The sequence below is a fragment of the Pezoporus wallicus genome, unplaced genomic scaffold (genome assembly GCF_028554395.1).
Source record: "Pezoporus wallicus isolate ANWC-B61680 ecotype Strahan unplaced genomic scaffold, APGP_CSIRO_Pwel_v1 contig_8705, whole genome shotgun sequence".
Taxonomy (NCBI): Eukaryota; Metazoa; Chordata; class Aves; order Psittaciformes; family Psittacidae; genus Pezoporus; species Pezoporus wallicus.
The window spans coordinates 3,683,165-3,700,793 of record NW_026638439.1 but is presented as its reverse complement, the minus strand read 5'-3'; the positions used below and the strand labels follow the sequence as shown (position 1 = coordinate 3,700,793).

Below are 17,629 nucleotides of genomic sequence, written 5' to 3'. Positions count from 1 at the left end.
CAGGGCAGGCTTTTGGAGCTGAACCAAGCATTGAGCTCAAGTCCTGAGCCACTCCACCAGCCTGCTCTTCGCTCAAACACCAGCAATCAAGTAATTCCCATTAATGTTTGGCCCTTATTTCCAAAGCTCCTTTTTAGATCTATATTGTGCTCTCACCCTGTTAAAATACTTCCTGTGCATGTACCTGCTGTTTCATTCTCTCTGCAGTGAAAGCAGATGATGATTCTGATGAATCAGAGTGCCACAATAAGAAGATACACAATATTGGTTCATGCTGTGCTCTGCATTTGTTAGCTGAACTTTTCTGCCTCAAACAAACAATAGAGGAAGCTGCTGTTCCTGTCAGAGTATTCCAGCTCTTCTGAGTTGATATCTCACATTTGAAAAGATGAAAATAACTAACTACTGAGTCAAAACCTGAGGGCTTTGTCCAAATATCTCTGAAGTCCAAAACCTGATCTAGTCACCACACAGCCATTGACGTGTCTATCTTTTGACATTCTTCACCTGTTAAACAGCCTCTTGGGCATCATCTTAGATCAAAATGCAGTTACACACCCATCCATCTGCAGAATCATAGAATGGTTTGGGTTGGAAAGGACCTTAAGATCATCCAGTTCCAATTCCTGCCATGGGCAAGGACACCTCACCCTAGACCATGTCACCCAAGGCTCTGTCCAACCTGGCCTTGAACACTGCCAGGGATGGAGCATTTACCATTTCTCTGGGCACCCTGTGCCAGTGCCTCACCACCCTCACAGGGAAGAACTTCTGCCTCGTATGTCTTAGCTCTTAATTTTGATGAGCATTTTGGCTAGTATTGCTCATGTAAGACAAGCTGCAATGGTCTTCATGCTATAGGAATTCCTACTACAGCTGTTTATCTCTTTAACCAAGATTAGCACTTGTAAAACGCACACCAAGAGCTAGGCCCTCATTAAAAGGAAGCACCACCTAAGCGTTATCTACTTGTGTATGTTAAAAGCAGAAGGATGATATCTGAGCAAGCTCTTGTGAAACAAAGGCAAACCCCAAGTTAACCCATAGAGGATGCTGGAGGACTTGAGCTGCCTTTCAAGAAAAGTCAGCCTGAAATCAGCAAGAAGCATAAAACTTCACAGGTTTACCCAGTTTCTCTCACATAGCAGGACAACGACTGAGATCCAGGTCGTTCTACATTAAGGGCTGTTCGTGAAGAGATAAAACAAGTACAGGCAAAGCAAAAATAGAGGTTTTCTTTTTCTCCTAGCACTTGGCACTCATCCTTGTCACAATCCTGGGCAGGAGGCAAGCTCCTGGTCGCACACACAGGGATTCACGGAACGCTTTCCAAATTCAGGCAGTCAGTAGTTACTGGAATAGCTTGGCTTGAAATGGGTGCAGAGGAGACAGCCTGGGGGAAGGTAACCAGAAAACCACCCCAAAGCCCAGTTGTGCTGGGATCTGGATCTGGAGCTTGGAGGGGGGTTATTGAGGAAGCTGTCTTAAAAGCAGATGCAACAAGATTTAGCAGATAACAAAGCTGCAGCAGCAGGGGAACTCGAAAGCCTTTTGGTTTTTTTTGAGGCAGGGAAAGAAGAGAAAAGACTTCACAAAATCCCATGTAAAGCTACAGAAAGAGCAGGATGCGAAGTGCAAGCACCCAGTCCCACAGCCCACCAGGCACCCGTGCAGTGCCAAGCTGGGATTCCCAGTGCTGGGGCACAGAAGGATGTTTGCTCTGCAGCTGCACCCACCCCACCAGCTCTCTATAAACACTGGCACGTATCTGAGTGCACGTATCAGAGCATGCTCCACCCGCGGCTCTCGCTCGGTATCACTTTCATCCGTCACATGGGTCAGCCCCAATCCAACATCTAAACCATCTCCCCTGGTCATAAAGCCTCCCCGAGTCACCCAGCCACAGAACCAACAGAGCCAGGCCTGCCCCAGGGCAAGGTTAAAAATAGGGAGCTGCAGAGATCTGCCTCTAAGCACAGCAAAGGTATTGCTCCAGCTCCCACGCTCTCTCTGGCTTGCCTACTCTCTACTCCTGCTAATGAGGGAAGGGAGAGATAGGAGTCACCTCCTACAGCAAGATAGGTGCCCAGGAGCCATAGGAAGCAAGGCTGTCCCCCTGTTTTCAACATCTCCTCCTCTGATTTAGGGCAGGGGCCCTCCAGTGCTGGAGCCTGCAGAGGCATTTTTCTGATGGGCAAAAACTACCTAAAAGAAGTCTGAAGGAGGACTGCGGGCTCTGGAGTGAGACAGTGGCTGTCCCTGCAATGAGCCTCACTGCTGAAATGGCCCAAACAAAGCAATAGCTGGTCCAGAGAGTCACAGCCCAAGAGAGATGAGAATTAGGGCAACAGCAAGCCTGGCCCCAAGGCCGGTACAGAAAGCTAACACGTGTCAGGGAAGATCCTTGATGCATGTCTCCAGCCCTTGTGAGAAGCATCTCTGTGCAGTCATTGCAGGAACAGAGCCACTCAAAACCTGGGACATCCCAGGAATGACAGAGAGGAGACAGCACAGGACAGACATGGCCAGGCACCAGCAGGCAAACCTGGACGTGACACAGCACGCTGCCAGCCCTGCTGGGACAGCAGGGATGGTGTGGAAAGGCAGGCATCTTCATTCGTGACTGATGAGAATCCTGCTGACAGCCCGGGGGCAGCAGCAGCAAGGAGGATTTTCTGGCACTGTAGCACAGAAACACCCACCTGGACAAGTGCAGTGTCTGTTGGGGGAAGAGAGGCAGGAGCAAGAAAAGCAAATGCTGCTGCTGGGAAAGAAGGAGAGGAGTTAGAGCACAGAGGTGACGGGTAACCTAGAGAGATCCCACACACCAGAGTCAAAGAGCAAGAACAGTCCTGTGGGCTTCTCATGGAAGGGAGAACTTGGTGCCCAGGGAGACACAAGAAACAAACCTGCAAGCAAAAATGGGAAAGCACATGGTTATTCTATTTTAAGTGTGTTTGCCCTTGGGACACCATCTCAAACCATACCTCAGAATCCCTGCTGGAGTAAAGCGATCCCACTCCAGTCACAGATGCGCTGCCTTGAGCCTGATCTTGAATCCAATCCCAGCAAAGCCTCACCAAGTTATTCTAGGAAATCAAAGCACAATTTTGGCTCCATTTCTCCATTTGTTGAAATTTATTATATTAGCAAAGAATTAAATGAACAATTTGGCTGTTTCAAATGAGCTGCATTGCTGCTGCAGCACCGCATGCACACTGTGAAACCTTTCCTTAACAGCCTCTTGAGCTCCACAGCAAACAGAGCCCTATTATGACTGATGGCAAAGGAGAGTGCAAAGTACAGATGAAAGATTCATCCTGTCTGGCCTGGCTCTGGCCTCACAACAGAAATTGTGTTGGTGGAAGAGCCTATTGGCAGAAAACTCAGTTCTGGTTTTTGTTGTATAAACCTTTAGTTTTTATTATGGTAAAAAGAAGAGGGAGAGAGGGCAGACTCCTGGGGAGATGGCAGGAATTCCATGGCCACCCACTTACCCGGAGCACACTCCTCATTTTTTGCATATGCACATAAGTACAGAGTAGGCATTTAGCACACAAAGACTATCTTCTTTGCTGCACATCAGCCAATATGGTACATGGCAACTGCGGCAAGAACAACAGATGAAAGCCAACAGACACAGTGCTAAGCAACTTGTTCAGCAATGCTCAAATTCACATGTAAACAAGAGAGATCAGAGTTGGGTTCCCAAGGCCCTCGCCAGAGGGGATATAGGGACAGTCTCACCCTGCTGCACCGGGATTTGAGTGTACTCTCCCCATTTTGGGAAGCTGACGTAATACGCTGTCATTAGATTTCCCAAATCCCAGTGGAATAAGGGAGCAGGGTTAAACAGAACACTACAAACATCCTTAATGATATCAGAAACGTGTAAGGCCTAGGAGGCTCTGGAACTGCAGTGTTTGAGTGCAGAGCAGGAAACCAGCACAGGACCAGGGCCAAGAAAACATGCTTAGGCTTCTTTGAGCCTTACTTTCCCTTCAAAGAGCTGATGACTGCAAAACACCCCTTTTCCTCCATTAAATTACCATAAACCATAACATCATTTTTTACACAAGTTTTCACCCACAAGGGTGCCACAGCATTTACAAGCTTCCAGTGCTAAGCAACGCTGATGTGCCACTGTCTTCTTCTCTGCTGCTGAAAAACAAAGTTAGATCAATGAAACGTGATAGCTCTTTAATGGCACACGGCTCTTCTGCTGGATCCAGCTCCATCACACTCGCCAGTACAGCTCCAGGTTCCACATGGAGTTGCCTGCTTTGGTGGAGGGAGAAGGGAAGCATTTGGTTTTGACAGACAAACGCTACAGCTGACAAATAAAAACCCAAACAGCTGATGAAATATCCAGGACTGGGGCTTGTTCTCTCCAGCAACCCAGGCTAAAGACAATGCAACAATACATACATGAAGACAACAGTGATGGGTTTCTACAGCATGCTATGTGCTGTCACTCCTTACCCTCCTTGGAACTTGCTTTTCTAGTCCTTCAAAGTTCTGGCTCATTAAATTCCCTGTCACTGCTCTAAGGATGTCCTTGTTAAAACTAAGCCACCTGTAAGCCTTCCCTGGGCACTCTTGCCTCTTACTGGGAAAAAAAAAACACATGACCTTGGCATTCATTGAACCTAATGAATTGATGCTACTGAAGAAAGTATGACAGAGCTACCCAGCCTCCTGCAATTCAGTCTGCCTCCCCAGCTGTAAAAACAGAGTAAGGAATAACAAGAACATAAAAGCTAAGGCTGATTTCTTTCTGGTTATGTACCTATGGAATACTTGCTTTGGAACAAAGGTGATCAACACTCAGTTTCTATTGTGCTTTCCTGGATGTCCTCATGCCAGCTGCAGATACTCACATTAACCAGCTCAGCTCTAGAAACGAGCCGCAGGCTAATTGCTGCTGCTCTGACAGCCAGGGAGCTCTGACACGAGACAGGTCCTACACACACACTGGCTTTTGGGACAGCTGACCCAGTTTTACTTTTGGCAACAGAATATTGCATTGGTAAAAAAGACAGATTTTTTGGCTACCTAAGCCAAGGTTAAGTTTTGGCCTTGAACTCCATGGCAGTGTTGACTTCAGTATGCAAGAGTGTAGGACCAGAAGCAGGCTAGAGACCCCAGCACCTGAAACAGCCCTAGAACCCACAGCTATGGATGGCAGGCGATTAGCGTTTACATAGTTAAGCCTCAAGACAATCCATCACGGGTGCATCTCACCAACTAGCAAAACAGGGAGTTTGCTCTTAGCCTTAGCAGAAGGATTGGCTGGAAGCAGCCCCTGCCTTGCAGTCACACTACCTGCATGCCTCTGTCATGCCCGTCTAACTGCACTTTCAGTTTGTGAAGCTCTTCGATCTCCCGGTTGTGGCGCTCCGTTTTGTGCCGCACCAAAGAGCGGTAGAAGTGAATGGTGAAGACGACAAAAATCAGACCCACGGGGACCATGATGATGGTGGAGACCAGTGCTGACTGCCACCCCGCGTGGCTGCTGGCCTTCTCCACGTTGGTGGTCTCGTTTTTGAGGATGGAGCCCACGGGCAGGAATTTTATCCAGCACAGAAGCACGACTTCCGCGAGGAAAAGGAGGATCCCAAGCACGGTGGAGAAGCCCCACGCCAGCTCGATGTAGGGATGCATGCGCTCATGTGGGGACTCGCTGATGGAGTTCAGGTTGTGGATGTTGCTCACTGCTTCCACGTTGGGCAGAATGCAGGTGCTGATGAGAAGGGCGAAGAGATGAACCGCCACGAGCACCGTTGTGCAGGCACTGAAAGCGATCAGCAGCATCTGGGGGTACTTGTACTGTACCTCCAGCTGCACCTCCACCATGGCAACCTGAGGGGAAAGGAACACAAGAGCTTGTCAGCAGCTGCTGGTCTTCCTCTTTTCAAGACTCTCATCCAGGAAAGCATCTTTATTCAGGAAGAGCACCTAAGGTCAAGTACACACTCAAGTGCTTTTTAGAACGGCAGCCTGGATGGATCATCTGTTTCCCACGAAGACGTACGTGCGCTCTGTGGCTTGGCCTTTCTGCAGGCTCACACGCACGTTTCTGTGCTGTAGCTTTCTGAATAACATCTCTCTCCTTGCAACCAGGAGCCATATGAACTGCATCAAACCAAGCACGCAACAGAAGGAACCCATCAGACAACAAGCGGAGCTCGGAGGCAGCTGACAGCCCACTAGCCCACCCGCCCATCACACGTTCCCCTTCCGCTCCTCACTCGAGGCTGTGGTGCAGGAAGTTCCGACTTCAGGCATGTAAAGAAAAGCAAAAGCAAGCAGCTCTTCTGGCCAGTGGCCAGCAAGGTTTCACTACCCCCCATGGGAAGCACTTGGCAGTTTAAGTGAGTCCATAGTTAAAATAGCTGCCTTCTATTCTCAGAACACCGTATGTTCATTTTTATTACAAAATATGTCCAGATACAACTTATTTATAACCTCAGATTTCTCCCTTGAGAGCTAATAACTGACTGATAGACTCCGCAGAAGTGGACAGCTACAGCTCAGGCTGGCGTGTGTTCTCAAAACAAGAGTTATCACTTAGCAAAGTCCCTAAAGCAGTCTACTTTTTCTTTAATCAAACAAAGTTTAACAAGCAGAATAAGTGCAAGAGAGCAGGGGGCTCTTCTGAGATCAGAACTTGAGTCCTACTACAGGCCTGTTAACTGGTTTAGCATGGGAATTTGTAAAGTTACTGAGCCTACCTGTGAAGTACAATAGTATTTCAATGTGTGGCATCCCTGAAGTGCCTGCAGAAACGTTTTGCTAAGAGAAGCCACAAAACCAAGGGACAAGACTACCCAACATTCCTCTCCGGTAACTCTCTAGTGTCTTGTTTGGACCTGCAGCTGCACTTCATGATTCACACAGATACCAACTTGCCTGGCAGCAGGAAAAACCTCCTGTGATGCCAGACAACCTGCTGCTCCAGCACGGCACAGCTTGCCAGATGGTCTAGTGGAAGGTGTCCTTGCCCATGGCAGGGGGTTGGAACTGGATGAGCTTAAGGTCCTTTTCAACCCAAACCATTCTATGCTTCTGATTCTGTATGCGTTAAGGGAAGGAGAAGCCAATGCTCGGACACCTGCCGCAGGGCAGTACCTCTCCAGACCATCAGGAGAAGGTGAAGTCCAAGCCAACAGCTTGATTCTGCAGGGTAGATAGATTTTGCAGATCACTTTATCCAGGCTTCCCATGAGACCACCACTGAGCATCTGTTTCAGACTCTGTGTAACAACCTGCACTACTCACTCTGGCATTACTTGTTATTAGCATTATTTAAGTACTGGAAGATTAGGGGTACACTCATGCTCTCCCTGTAGGTAGCCCCCAGAAAGACTAAAGGGGATGGAAGGAAGTGCCTATGTTGGTATGACTGCTGCCTTCCTACCTGCCTTTACTTTGAAACCATCAGCAGCCTGAACAAGGGGATCCCAGTCAAGTCTGAACACAGTTAATAGCAACCAAGATACAACATGTATGTTTGTGGTGGCAAACAGTCAAGCTCTACAAGCCCAGATTTTATACCTACACCAACTATTTAGGATATTAGAGACGCCACAAATACAGTGCCAGTTCTTGGATATTCCCAGTCTTTTGGTCTGATTATGAACATGGGTGGTGGTGGTGGAATTTTTTTGTTGTTTTTTAAAGGCTCCTGTTTGCAGTTTACAGTAGTTCTTGTCATATAGCAGAGAAAATAATAACACAGGATTAACTTCGCTATCTATTGCAAGATCAAGTTAATTAAAAGGCATTACACATTGCCCTGCATATATTCCCTTTGTAGTTCCCCTTATATTGATTTGAGAAGGAGGAGATCAGACTTACTCTCTGCTGCACTATTCTGTACAAAGGATTTGTACAGTGTTGTGCTTGTCAGTCACACCCTATCAGGCAGGAAAAGCTGCAGGTATATTGTTCATTATTGGGTGCTGTAATACCCAGAGACACAGTATTCAGCAAGCTGAATAGGAATTGTACCTGCATGTTCAATTTATGGCTTGATATTAAAACTGAAAGCCTGGCTGATGTCAACATACCAATTTCTCCTTGTTATCCTTCACATGAGCAGTGCTTTCCAGCTAATTGGATGTTTCCTCCCAGACTTAACCTATTCCCTAGGGCTAGCTTCAGCTGTGCAACGTGATGAATTTTTAACACTGACTGATGGCTCAGTAAGAGGTTTTTCAGGGGAAAACATCAACAATCCAGATAGGGCAGCAAGGCAGAAAAATGATTCATTTAACCCAAACAGGTATTGGAAAGGTGAGTGAGCTCTTATTGCTTTACTCGCTACAGACCGTCATGTCATTCTCTGACCTGGATAAGAGAAAGAGGACAAGCTGACATAACCCATTTAAAAATCATTAAATATGCTGCTTGCCCTGTTAAACTATTAATGTCATGTTTGATACAATTATACTCTTCTGTGATAACAGCCCCTTCTATTTTAACCTCTTCCCAGAAGTCAAAGTGTCAAGGGCTCAACTCTGCAAGGTGCTGAGCACTCTGATGAGCCACAGAGTATCTCAGCACAGGCTTAATTTCAAGCTTAAGAATCACCTTCTTGAACTCCACACTCACAGGTTTGCTAAAGGAGCAAGTACTCAGAACATTTTAAACAGCAATTAAATTACATGCAATTACGTTGGGGTTTTTGGACCAGTAGAGCCCAGGTTGTCCACAACAAAGATGATGCTCATCTCAAGAAACTTAGACTGGGATAGATAGTAGCAGACAAAAGGATGACAAATGGCTTTACATAAGCCATGTTCCATTCACACAGATGGTTTGGCAGCCTGTAGAAACAATCACTCCATTAGATAGGTTAGGTTTAAAAAGAAATACCAAATACATACCCTGTAGCAATCTGACAAGTATTGAGAACACTGATTAGCAATTACAGCTCTTATTTCCATCAGGAAAATTATTAAGGAGGTTTCCTAAACTCCATCTTCACTTGCAGTCTCCCTGGGGCAAACGCAGTAGCCCTACAGCCCATCTCCAACCAGACCTGGTGCTGGAAAGGACCCACGTCTTCCTGATCCACCCAGCTCTCTGCCAGAAATACCGGAGATAGCATCGAGGAAGGTTCACGTTATCCTGCAGCCTGTCCAGAAGGAGCTGGACCAAAGCCACTGCCTGTTGATTAAATATCCATCAGCTCATATTTTTCAGGTAGTATGGAACTGGCCAGAATCAAACACACTGACGGGGAAGTAAATAAAGCAATAGCCAAGCCCTTGTGTGACAGTTGTTTACATAGTTAAATGCACACAGGGAAACTGTTTCATAGAATCATTTAGGTTGGAAAAGACCTTTAAGATCGAGTCTGACTGTTAACCCAGCACTGCCAAATCTACCACTAAACCATGTCCCTAGGTGCCACATCTACACATATTTAACTCTAAATAACTTTTCTACTTTCATCAATAGCCACATAGGCGCTTTTATTAGAGAGTAAACATCCGTGTACCGCATACCTGCGTGCCAAATTACCAGTGAGAAATAACCCTGTAGGAACAAATACCTCAGCTTCCACTGGAAGGTCCAGTATGACCAGCTGGGAAAAAAAGCTTGCTAATAAAGAGAATCCTTTATTGCAAACCCTTTTATTTCTGACAGTGACTGATTTCAGGTGTACTTATGAACTTAAGCTGATGACTGTAATTGATGCTACTTATACCTCTGTGTTTACTTGCATTATTTACATATTATATTTACATATACCTATGTACTACTTGCATTTTAAATGGTTTAAAGAGAAGTCAAATGGTTAATCTTGTGTCTGCCCAGGACTTTCAGCAACTCTCTGTTGCATGAGTTGAAAAGGCAGCTTTGTGTTCTGATACATGGTTCAGCCTTGCAGTGTGGGTGAGCTGTAAGGCCCCCCCCACATCCCAAGGATGCCAGCAACAGCAGCATCCCAGCACAGGCACCTGCTTGTGCAACCACACTAGACAGATCAGTTTACAACAATACCAAATGTTAACTTAATAATCACATTAAAGAGAACAGTCACAAATGACCAACACAGAACTTGAGCAACTCAGAGGCACAAAGGGCAAGCACATGAGCAGCTTTTTAAAGGGAGAAAGCTTCTGAGTGAAAGGAATGTACAGAAAACCACGCAACTTCCTCAACATGAGGAGGTACCTTCTGCCATTCCAGCACATGAGCTTGGTTACAGACCAACATCCACCATGTGGAAAGCTTTTACCAACATTACTTGCATGCAGTCAGTGAGCAGAGAGGAATCCTGAGGCAAGCAGGCACCCTCTCCCCTGCAGTCTGCTCCCACTTCACTCCCTGCTTGCGTCTCTCCAACTTCACTTTGGGTGACCAACTTCGTCATCCCAGGCTCTTGCAATGTTACAGATGATTCATGTTCTGGGGGATTGAGGGAGGAAAAAGCAGTGGAAGAAGCTAAAATAAAACAAGGAGAGCTATCTGGAAAGTTCCTGAGATCTGTCTTCCCCTCTAGCTTCTGAGCTGCAGGACGCAGTATCTTCACATCACGTCCCACTCACCCAGGCACTGCCCTCTGCCTCTGCATTCAGCTGACAGACCTCAGGAACAACCAGACCATTCCCTGAGCAGAAAACCTCCCCTAAACAGGTTGCAATTCTCACTCCCAATAAGCAAGAACCAGAAGGGAGATAAAAGGAGTCACACAGACACAGAATACCAACACAGAACAGCTATGTTCTGCTAACACCACAGCTCAGACAGGCCTGAGCACTGGACCACTGTCTCCATGTTCATTTGCTCATTCCCTTTCATGGTCTGCACATACGCAAATAGCTTCCAGGTAACACCCAAGTGCTGCACAGAGAAAAGCAAGTATCAGGGATTATTCCCAATAGGCAGCACTGACAGAATATACCAGCCCTCCAGGCCAGAGGTTTGAGGCTGCAGGGCCTCTTCTCACACCTCAGAGTATAACACAATTGCCCCAATCAGGCTATGCAAACTTTGCTCTGGCAGACTGTGACCCAACCTCCACCTTGTTTTAGGCACCATGACCTGCAAAAACAACATACAGGAATTAAGACAATAGAAATTAAGATAACATGCAGGACCACAGCAACCACAGGGGCCCAGAGGAGCTCCACACCCAAATGTAACCTCATGTGAAGGCAGCCAGTGATGAATGGCCTCAGGGAAAAAGGAGCACCCACCTCCTGTATTGTTTAGCAACACTGGTGGAGCACTCAGTTGCAGGTAAGGGACTAGTATTTTTAAAGGGCTGACTTGGGAGTGTGTGGGTTGACTTAGGCAGCTCATGCAGCCTTGAGAGACATAGCCTCAAACTTCTCTGCAGCAGTCACACAGAAACCCCCAGACAGATGCCTCCTGCCTCTTCAGAAACCACCAGTGTGTCCTGTTTCTTCACAGGAGGAAAAAGAACCCATGAATAGATGATTTTAAAGAACCAAAACCTTCATGATCCAGAAAGTGTTGCTACCAAGTACACATACCATTGCAAATCCAGAGAGCAGAGCAGAGGTTCTGCTGGAAGCTTTCAGTTTGGCTCGGCTCAGGTACAGTTTTCTCCAGGAAAGAGCTTGAACGGAGTGGTGGTTTGATGTGACCAATTCCAGGTAGCTGCGCCGGACCCAGTCCCGATAATCCATGCCTTTTGTGCCAGGTTCAGAGCAGCAAGCAGGAGTGGAAGGATCCACTGGAACGTTTAGTTCAGAACTCATGATGGGAGAAATGCTGAGGGAACAAAATGGTCATGTTCAAAAGGAGGCAGTGGGCAGGACCAGCATGAACTACTCGAAAAGCTACGTTAAACAAAGGTGCCCTTGGTCAGCAGAAAAATGATGGACCAAATACCATCAAGTTTGCAAGGCACAGACCAGGGAAAGGACCATCCATAACTACTAAAAATGACCATGGGAACTAGGAAAGACTACACAACTAAAGCCGGGAACTACTCCAGCAGGAGGTCAGGAAGGCAGCACAGCATCTGGCTTCCCATTTCCAAACTGGCATCTCACCTCTCCCCTTTAATTCCTCCTTGCTCATAAAGAATCTGGTTTATATAAAGACACTCTGGAAGTGGAGGCTCCATCTTCTGATTTTAAGTTGATAGTTAATTCCACAGAGTTTTTTTTCCAGTTAAACCATTGCTCATCATAGCTCAGTTTAGATGGGCACAGTTCTTCCCCAACAGCCACAGAGCTGAATGCTGCATAGGGTTAATAAAGCTTCCGGAGTGGGAAGTTACATTTCCTGAACTGCTCACACCATCTGACTGAGAATCCTGTTCCCTCACTTCCACTGGTGGCTCTTAGCACAGGGAAAGGAAAAGACAATTCCAAGCTTTCCAGGTAGTTTCAGCATCTTATTCAAGGGATTACACTGACAGATGTAAGAAAGCAGCAGAACAGATCTACCAGTTGAGCAGAACTCCCTCAACTCTGATCAGCCTCTGAAACCAGATACTTACCTGGGCTTTCCAAAGAATGGAAACCACGATGCCTTGGTTAATCCCCACCCTCACAATTCAGCCACCAAACACCATGGCAGTGGCAGGGAGCAACAGCAGAGCTGCACCACAGGAGATCCTTCTGGCTGTAAATACTCACCAGCTCCTAGGAGGAGGACATGCAGGCCCAGAATGACACACGGTGTGGTACTAATTAGTCCCAGCACCACACCTCAAGGTCACAGGCACCTTGCTGCTTCCTGGAGAGGAGCCCCAGACCTGCCCGCATCCCCCAGCTCTCCACAGCCATGCGCCACATGCTGCCAGCTAATAAACCCATGTTTGCTGTGAGATTTGAGGAAGTGGTGAAGATGAAAGGGACATCAACTACCCACAACTGTAAATATTATTACTAAAAAGGAACAAAACTGTCCCAGGCACAATAACAAAGATTAGACTGCAGCACAGCAACTAAAAGCATTGCGGGAAGCAAGACAGTCCCTCCAAAGCATGAGGGGCTTTTAGATTCCAGCTTATTTTACAGAAGGCAAAAACCCAAGCCAGCAGCTCTCCCCCAGCCTCCTGGGGAGGATCAGAGGTAGAAGCATTCTGTGAGCAGTAAAGCTATGAAGCTGTTTCCTGTGACAATATCCTGTGTGGATTCTGCAATGTATAGCATGGGGTGCATTCATTCTCTTTGTCCTTAGCTGGGACACCGATGGTCTCCACCCAGTTTGTATTTGCACAAAACTTTATATGTAGGAAAACTTCAACCCTTGGGACAAATGCCATTGAAAAGACGAATGAATCCAGAGGTTACAGAGGGAGAGAAAGAGCACCCAATCACGTCTTGCATCTTCCCTTAGAAAAATAAGCTAAAAATACCACAAGGATGAATTTTCACTCTGGAGCAGCTCAAGAGTTGTTCCCAAATAAGTAAACAGCTTCAGAAGAAAATCCACAACACAAAAATGTAGCCCAAACAAGCAGGAACAGGATGGCAAACTCACCTTGCTGGCTACAGACATGGAGGGACTGGGTGGAGGGCTCCGAGGGCTGAAACACAAGACCAAAGAAGCATTTTACACACACCGTATATTAAGCAGTTTTACTCCAGAAATACTTTCCAGCCAGTTATCTGCATCAGGGGGAGTTACTCTAGAGAGTTTATGCTCCTGCCTTGCAACATTAAAGCTTTAGGATGCTTGCTCTTACTGAAATAACTATCCTATGGGGTTTTACCGCACAGGGCTGTTGAGTTTTGGAGGGTGAATCAGGACTTCCCCTGGAGACCTCTTCCTCAGCCTAACAGTCAGCTCTGCATCCATCCCAGCTGCATCTTTACTCGCTTGCGTTACACATCTGATGCATTTGGTCCCAATCCCTCATATCCACTTGGATCACTTATCCAGTGTCGCAGGGAAAGCCTTTGCTGTGCCTTACACCTCAGCTGCCCCCGTGCAGCTGCAAGCCCATGTGCAGGGATTTCTTCACAGCAGGGAATGAAGGAGATGCTGCCAGGGCTGAGATTTGTGGATCCCCCTCCTGCTGCTGGCGTGCTCTGAACCATCGCCTGCAGAGCGCTGTCTCAGCAGCACTGTCAGCTTCTCTGCCTGGCTTTGGGATGCCAGCCTCCCCCTCAGACTCATCAGTGTTTGTACCAGTGTCTTCCGCCTCTGTACAGCATCATTCAAGGCCCCACATATTGTAACTAACCCCAGGCCCCACTACTCCTTATTTCTCTGCTACACTGCCTCCCCCCCCCCCCCAAGCTCCAGCCCTCTTCACTACGGGGAATCCCTTCCCATATTCTCATTTGGCGTGGGATCCCCTCCCCGGGATGTCACCACCAAGGCAGGGTGTGAACACCCCGCAGTTTATAGCGGGGGATCACCTCCCGAGCAGGATGTGACCCCTCGCCCCACCACCACGGCAGCGATCCTGCTCACAGGGCATCAAATGAGCAGGGGATTTCTCCTCCTCCTCCTCCTCCTCCTCCCCAGGCACCCTCAGCACACCCCTGGCAGGAGGTGACCGCACGCAGCAAGGATCTCTCCTCCAACAGCACCCTCAGACAGGGGATCCCAGGCCAGGACGAGACCCCCACAGCCAGCACCCTCCCCTCCAAAGACACTGTGGACGGGGGATCCTCTCTAGGCAGGATAAAACCTCCTACCACCAGCTCCGTGTCCGGCATCCCACGGATCCCCCCATCTCCGCAGGCAGAATGGGACACCCCCCCCCCCCCCCCCCCCCCCCCCGAGGTTGCCCCACACCTTAGGCTGGCGGTGTTTCCCTTACAGCACCGCGGGCCGTGGATCCCTTTGTCAGGACGCGACCCCGGAGAGCCGGCCTGCGCTGAGCATCCCAAGGGAGCTCCAGAACACCGCGGGGCGGGATGGGACGGGACGGGACCCCCGTCCCTGCCGGCTGCCCACACCCCCACCACCCCCGGGGCAGGGCATTAGGGCCGGGACACGACACCCACACCCCCCCCCACCCCGGCCAGGGCCCGGGCAGGCCTTGACCCCGGCTCACCGCTGGCTGCCCTGGGCCGGGCCGGGCTGGACGCGGCGCCCCGGGAGCACCCGCGAGCCGGAGCCGCCTCCACCGCTGCCACGGCAACGCCGCGCACCGCCACGTGACCACACAGGAAATAGGAGGCGGGAGGGTGCGGGAGCTTCGCTCCGCCCACCTCATGTGACAGCCACCTCATTGGTCCCCTGGACGGGAGGGGCGGGGCTAAAAGGGCGTTTCCCGCGCTGCGGCTCCCGCAGCGCAGCGCCGAGTAGGGATGGAGCGGGGATGGAGGTACCTATGGGTGGCACGGGAAGCGCATCCCGGGATGTCCCCCGGCGCCACGGGGCTGATCCGGCAGCGGGATGGGGTCCGCATGCTCCCTCTGAACGCGTATCTGCAGGAGAAAACAGTCAGTGCGGGGATGCCGAGCTTCGTGGAGCCCCCATGCTAAAAAACGTTACTCGGTCTGGACCTCTTGGCTCTAGGTATTCCCACAGAGAATGTCCCCAGGCAATGGGATGTAAATGTGATTTTATTACGGTTATTAATGATACAGCAAAAAGTCTCCACTCACATAAGTCAAAAGGCAGTGCTGGGTTGTGCCCCCACCGGGTGAAGCACGGGCAGAACCCCCTGCTCAAAGGGGTACAGGGGCAGGCTGCAGTGTCCCCACATCCCTCCTGCACAGACTCATCGGGAAATCCTGTATGAACCCATCAAAAGGTTGATGGGGAAAGAGGAAGGAGCTCTTTCCCTGAAAATGAGATAAAGGAAATGCCAAAAGGCTTTTACCACATCATAATCCTATCTCCCTGAACGCCCTCTGCCTTGGGGAGGAGAAAAGACAAAGGCAAACTGTTCCTAAACACTTATCACAGAGACAAGTACATTTGTTACCCTGAGTGGGCTTTTCACCTCTGAGATTACGAATACCTCTGCCTGGTTCCAGCACTAACAATGCTGTCTCTCAGGGTCCTGAGCTTGCAAGAGCACACACAGAAATGGAACAGCAGCAGACTTTAGTCCCTGGCAATTAGTCTCCATCAGAGAAAGGAGAGGCACTCCTCTAGGAGAGAATCCAGAGCAATAATTTTAACGTAAGCAGATCAAACTCCTTGGCAGTTTCAACCCTTTAAGTTATGAATGCTTTTGCAGTGCTGTATTTGGAATAGGAAGCAAGTGTAGAGTTGTTCCTCATTTTACTACTTAGGGGAGCGCCTCCCTTTTCCTACTCCTCAGTTTGAGGCCACAGAGTACTTGTATTTTGTCTTAGCTACAAACCAGCCCTTCAAACTCTCTAAGTGCCTTTGTACTCTCAAGAGATGTGGCACTGACACGAACCACAACAGAGTAGTAATTTCCAGAACTCATAGCAACACCTACCAAATGCAGCTCCTGCTGCTACACTCAGTCACCCCAGCAGGAAAGACCGTACAGCAGATACCACCTTCAGCAACACATTCTCTTTGCTTTTTATGGATTTCACCTACAAATGTGGCATCCCTAGAAAATGAAGGGTATGAATACTTGAAGATGGGTAACAATGGCATCTTAAGGCAGCAGGATGAGGCCACACAACCTGAATACATTTAGTTCAACAAGAAAAGCTTCAGTCCATCTTCCTCGTGACTGAGAACTGTGTCCTCATGCAGCAATGTATGCTCTACTTAATGCAAAACAGCACTTAATTATTCAGCTCGAAAGCCTGACACGCTCAGAGGCAGAACAGTCTTTATTTGTGAAACTCCCACTTCTCCATCCACGAAAGCTACAAAACATGACAACGATTTTACAGCTCATCCTACAACACCAAAGAATCAACAGAGTTCACCTGCCCTAAAGGGGATCCAGGTGAAGTAATTCTCATAGCTCATCTCTCCACAGGGAAAATGCCAACAGCAGAGCATCCATTCTGCATCTGAAGTATCAGAGAAGAAAGCACTGTCACAACTTACTCTGAAGCACTTTCCTCTATGGAGATAAAGCAGAAAACAGTTCCACGCTGATCTCTAACTCAAGGAGTGGTGGGATATGCGCCTTGCAGCTCAGAAGTTACCCAGCTCTGAAGTCTTTGGGTACTTACAGGAGATCAAAACACAAAACACTGCTTGCACTTGATGACATCTGCTTCCCCGCTGCTACGGTAGTACCACTGAGAAGCCATTGCATAAAGCCAGCTCAGAAAACATGCAGGATTTCTGGCAGCACTGTTCAACACAGGCTAAATCTAAAAAGAGATTCTCCCTTTTTATGGTTTTTTTTTTTTTGCTTGAAATAATTTGGCATTGACAAAGGCTTGAGGAGAAGTAGCACCACATTCTGGATGCCGAGGTCCTGGGACGAGCATGTCTGAAAGAGAGCAGGCACTTCTAATAGAAGATACACTGAAAAGACAGGAACACAAGTTACAAATAAAACCACTGATGCATATGCTTTTCATTTAAGCACCAATAAGTATATACATACACATGGATGTGAGGATTCCTACCAGGGAACCCAAAGTTCAAAGCAGAGAGCAAGGCAGGCATCATTATGTGAAGCTAAACACAAGCAAAACCATTCCTTTCCAAGCCTTTCTGCCACAGGATTTGGAGGCTTTACAGATGTAATCTTTTGGGAAAATATATTGTTCCAATCCAA

The 17,629-nt window shown here is 48.2% G+C and overlaps 1 protein-coding gene across 2 annotated transcripts; it reads right to left on the bottom strand.

Moving 5' to 3' along the window:
- Positions 1 to 3,396: 3,396 nt before the first annotated feature.
- On the bottom strand, positions 3,397 to 17,624 carry ORAI2 (ORAI calcium release-activated calcium modulator 2). 2 transcript variants are annotated; one of them, XM_057410782.1, is made up of 6 exons: positions 16,373 to 17,624; positions 15,923 to 16,055; positions 15,285 to 15,383; positions 13,480 to 13,525; positions 11,514 to 11,754; positions 3,397 to 5,862 (listed from the first exon to the last, which is right to left on the bottom strand). In XM_057410782.1, exons 5-6 carry the CDS (start codon positions 11,739 to 11,741, stop codon positions 5,317 to 5,319), a joined length of 774 nt encoding a protein of 257 aa, XP_057266765.1. In that variant the 5' UTR covers positions 11,742 to 11,754; positions 13,480 to 13,525; positions 15,285 to 15,383; positions 15,923 to 16,055; positions 16,373 to 17,624; the 3' UTR covers positions 3,397 to 5,316. The 2 variants fall into 2 exon arrangements, with proteins under 2 accessions (XP_057266765.1, XP_057266764.1); XM_057410781.1 differs by lacking the exons at positions 15,285 to 15,383; positions 15,923 to 16,055; positions 16,373 to 17,624 and adding an exon at positions 15,008 to 15,146.
- Positions 17,625 to 17,629: the final 5 nt, after the last annotated feature.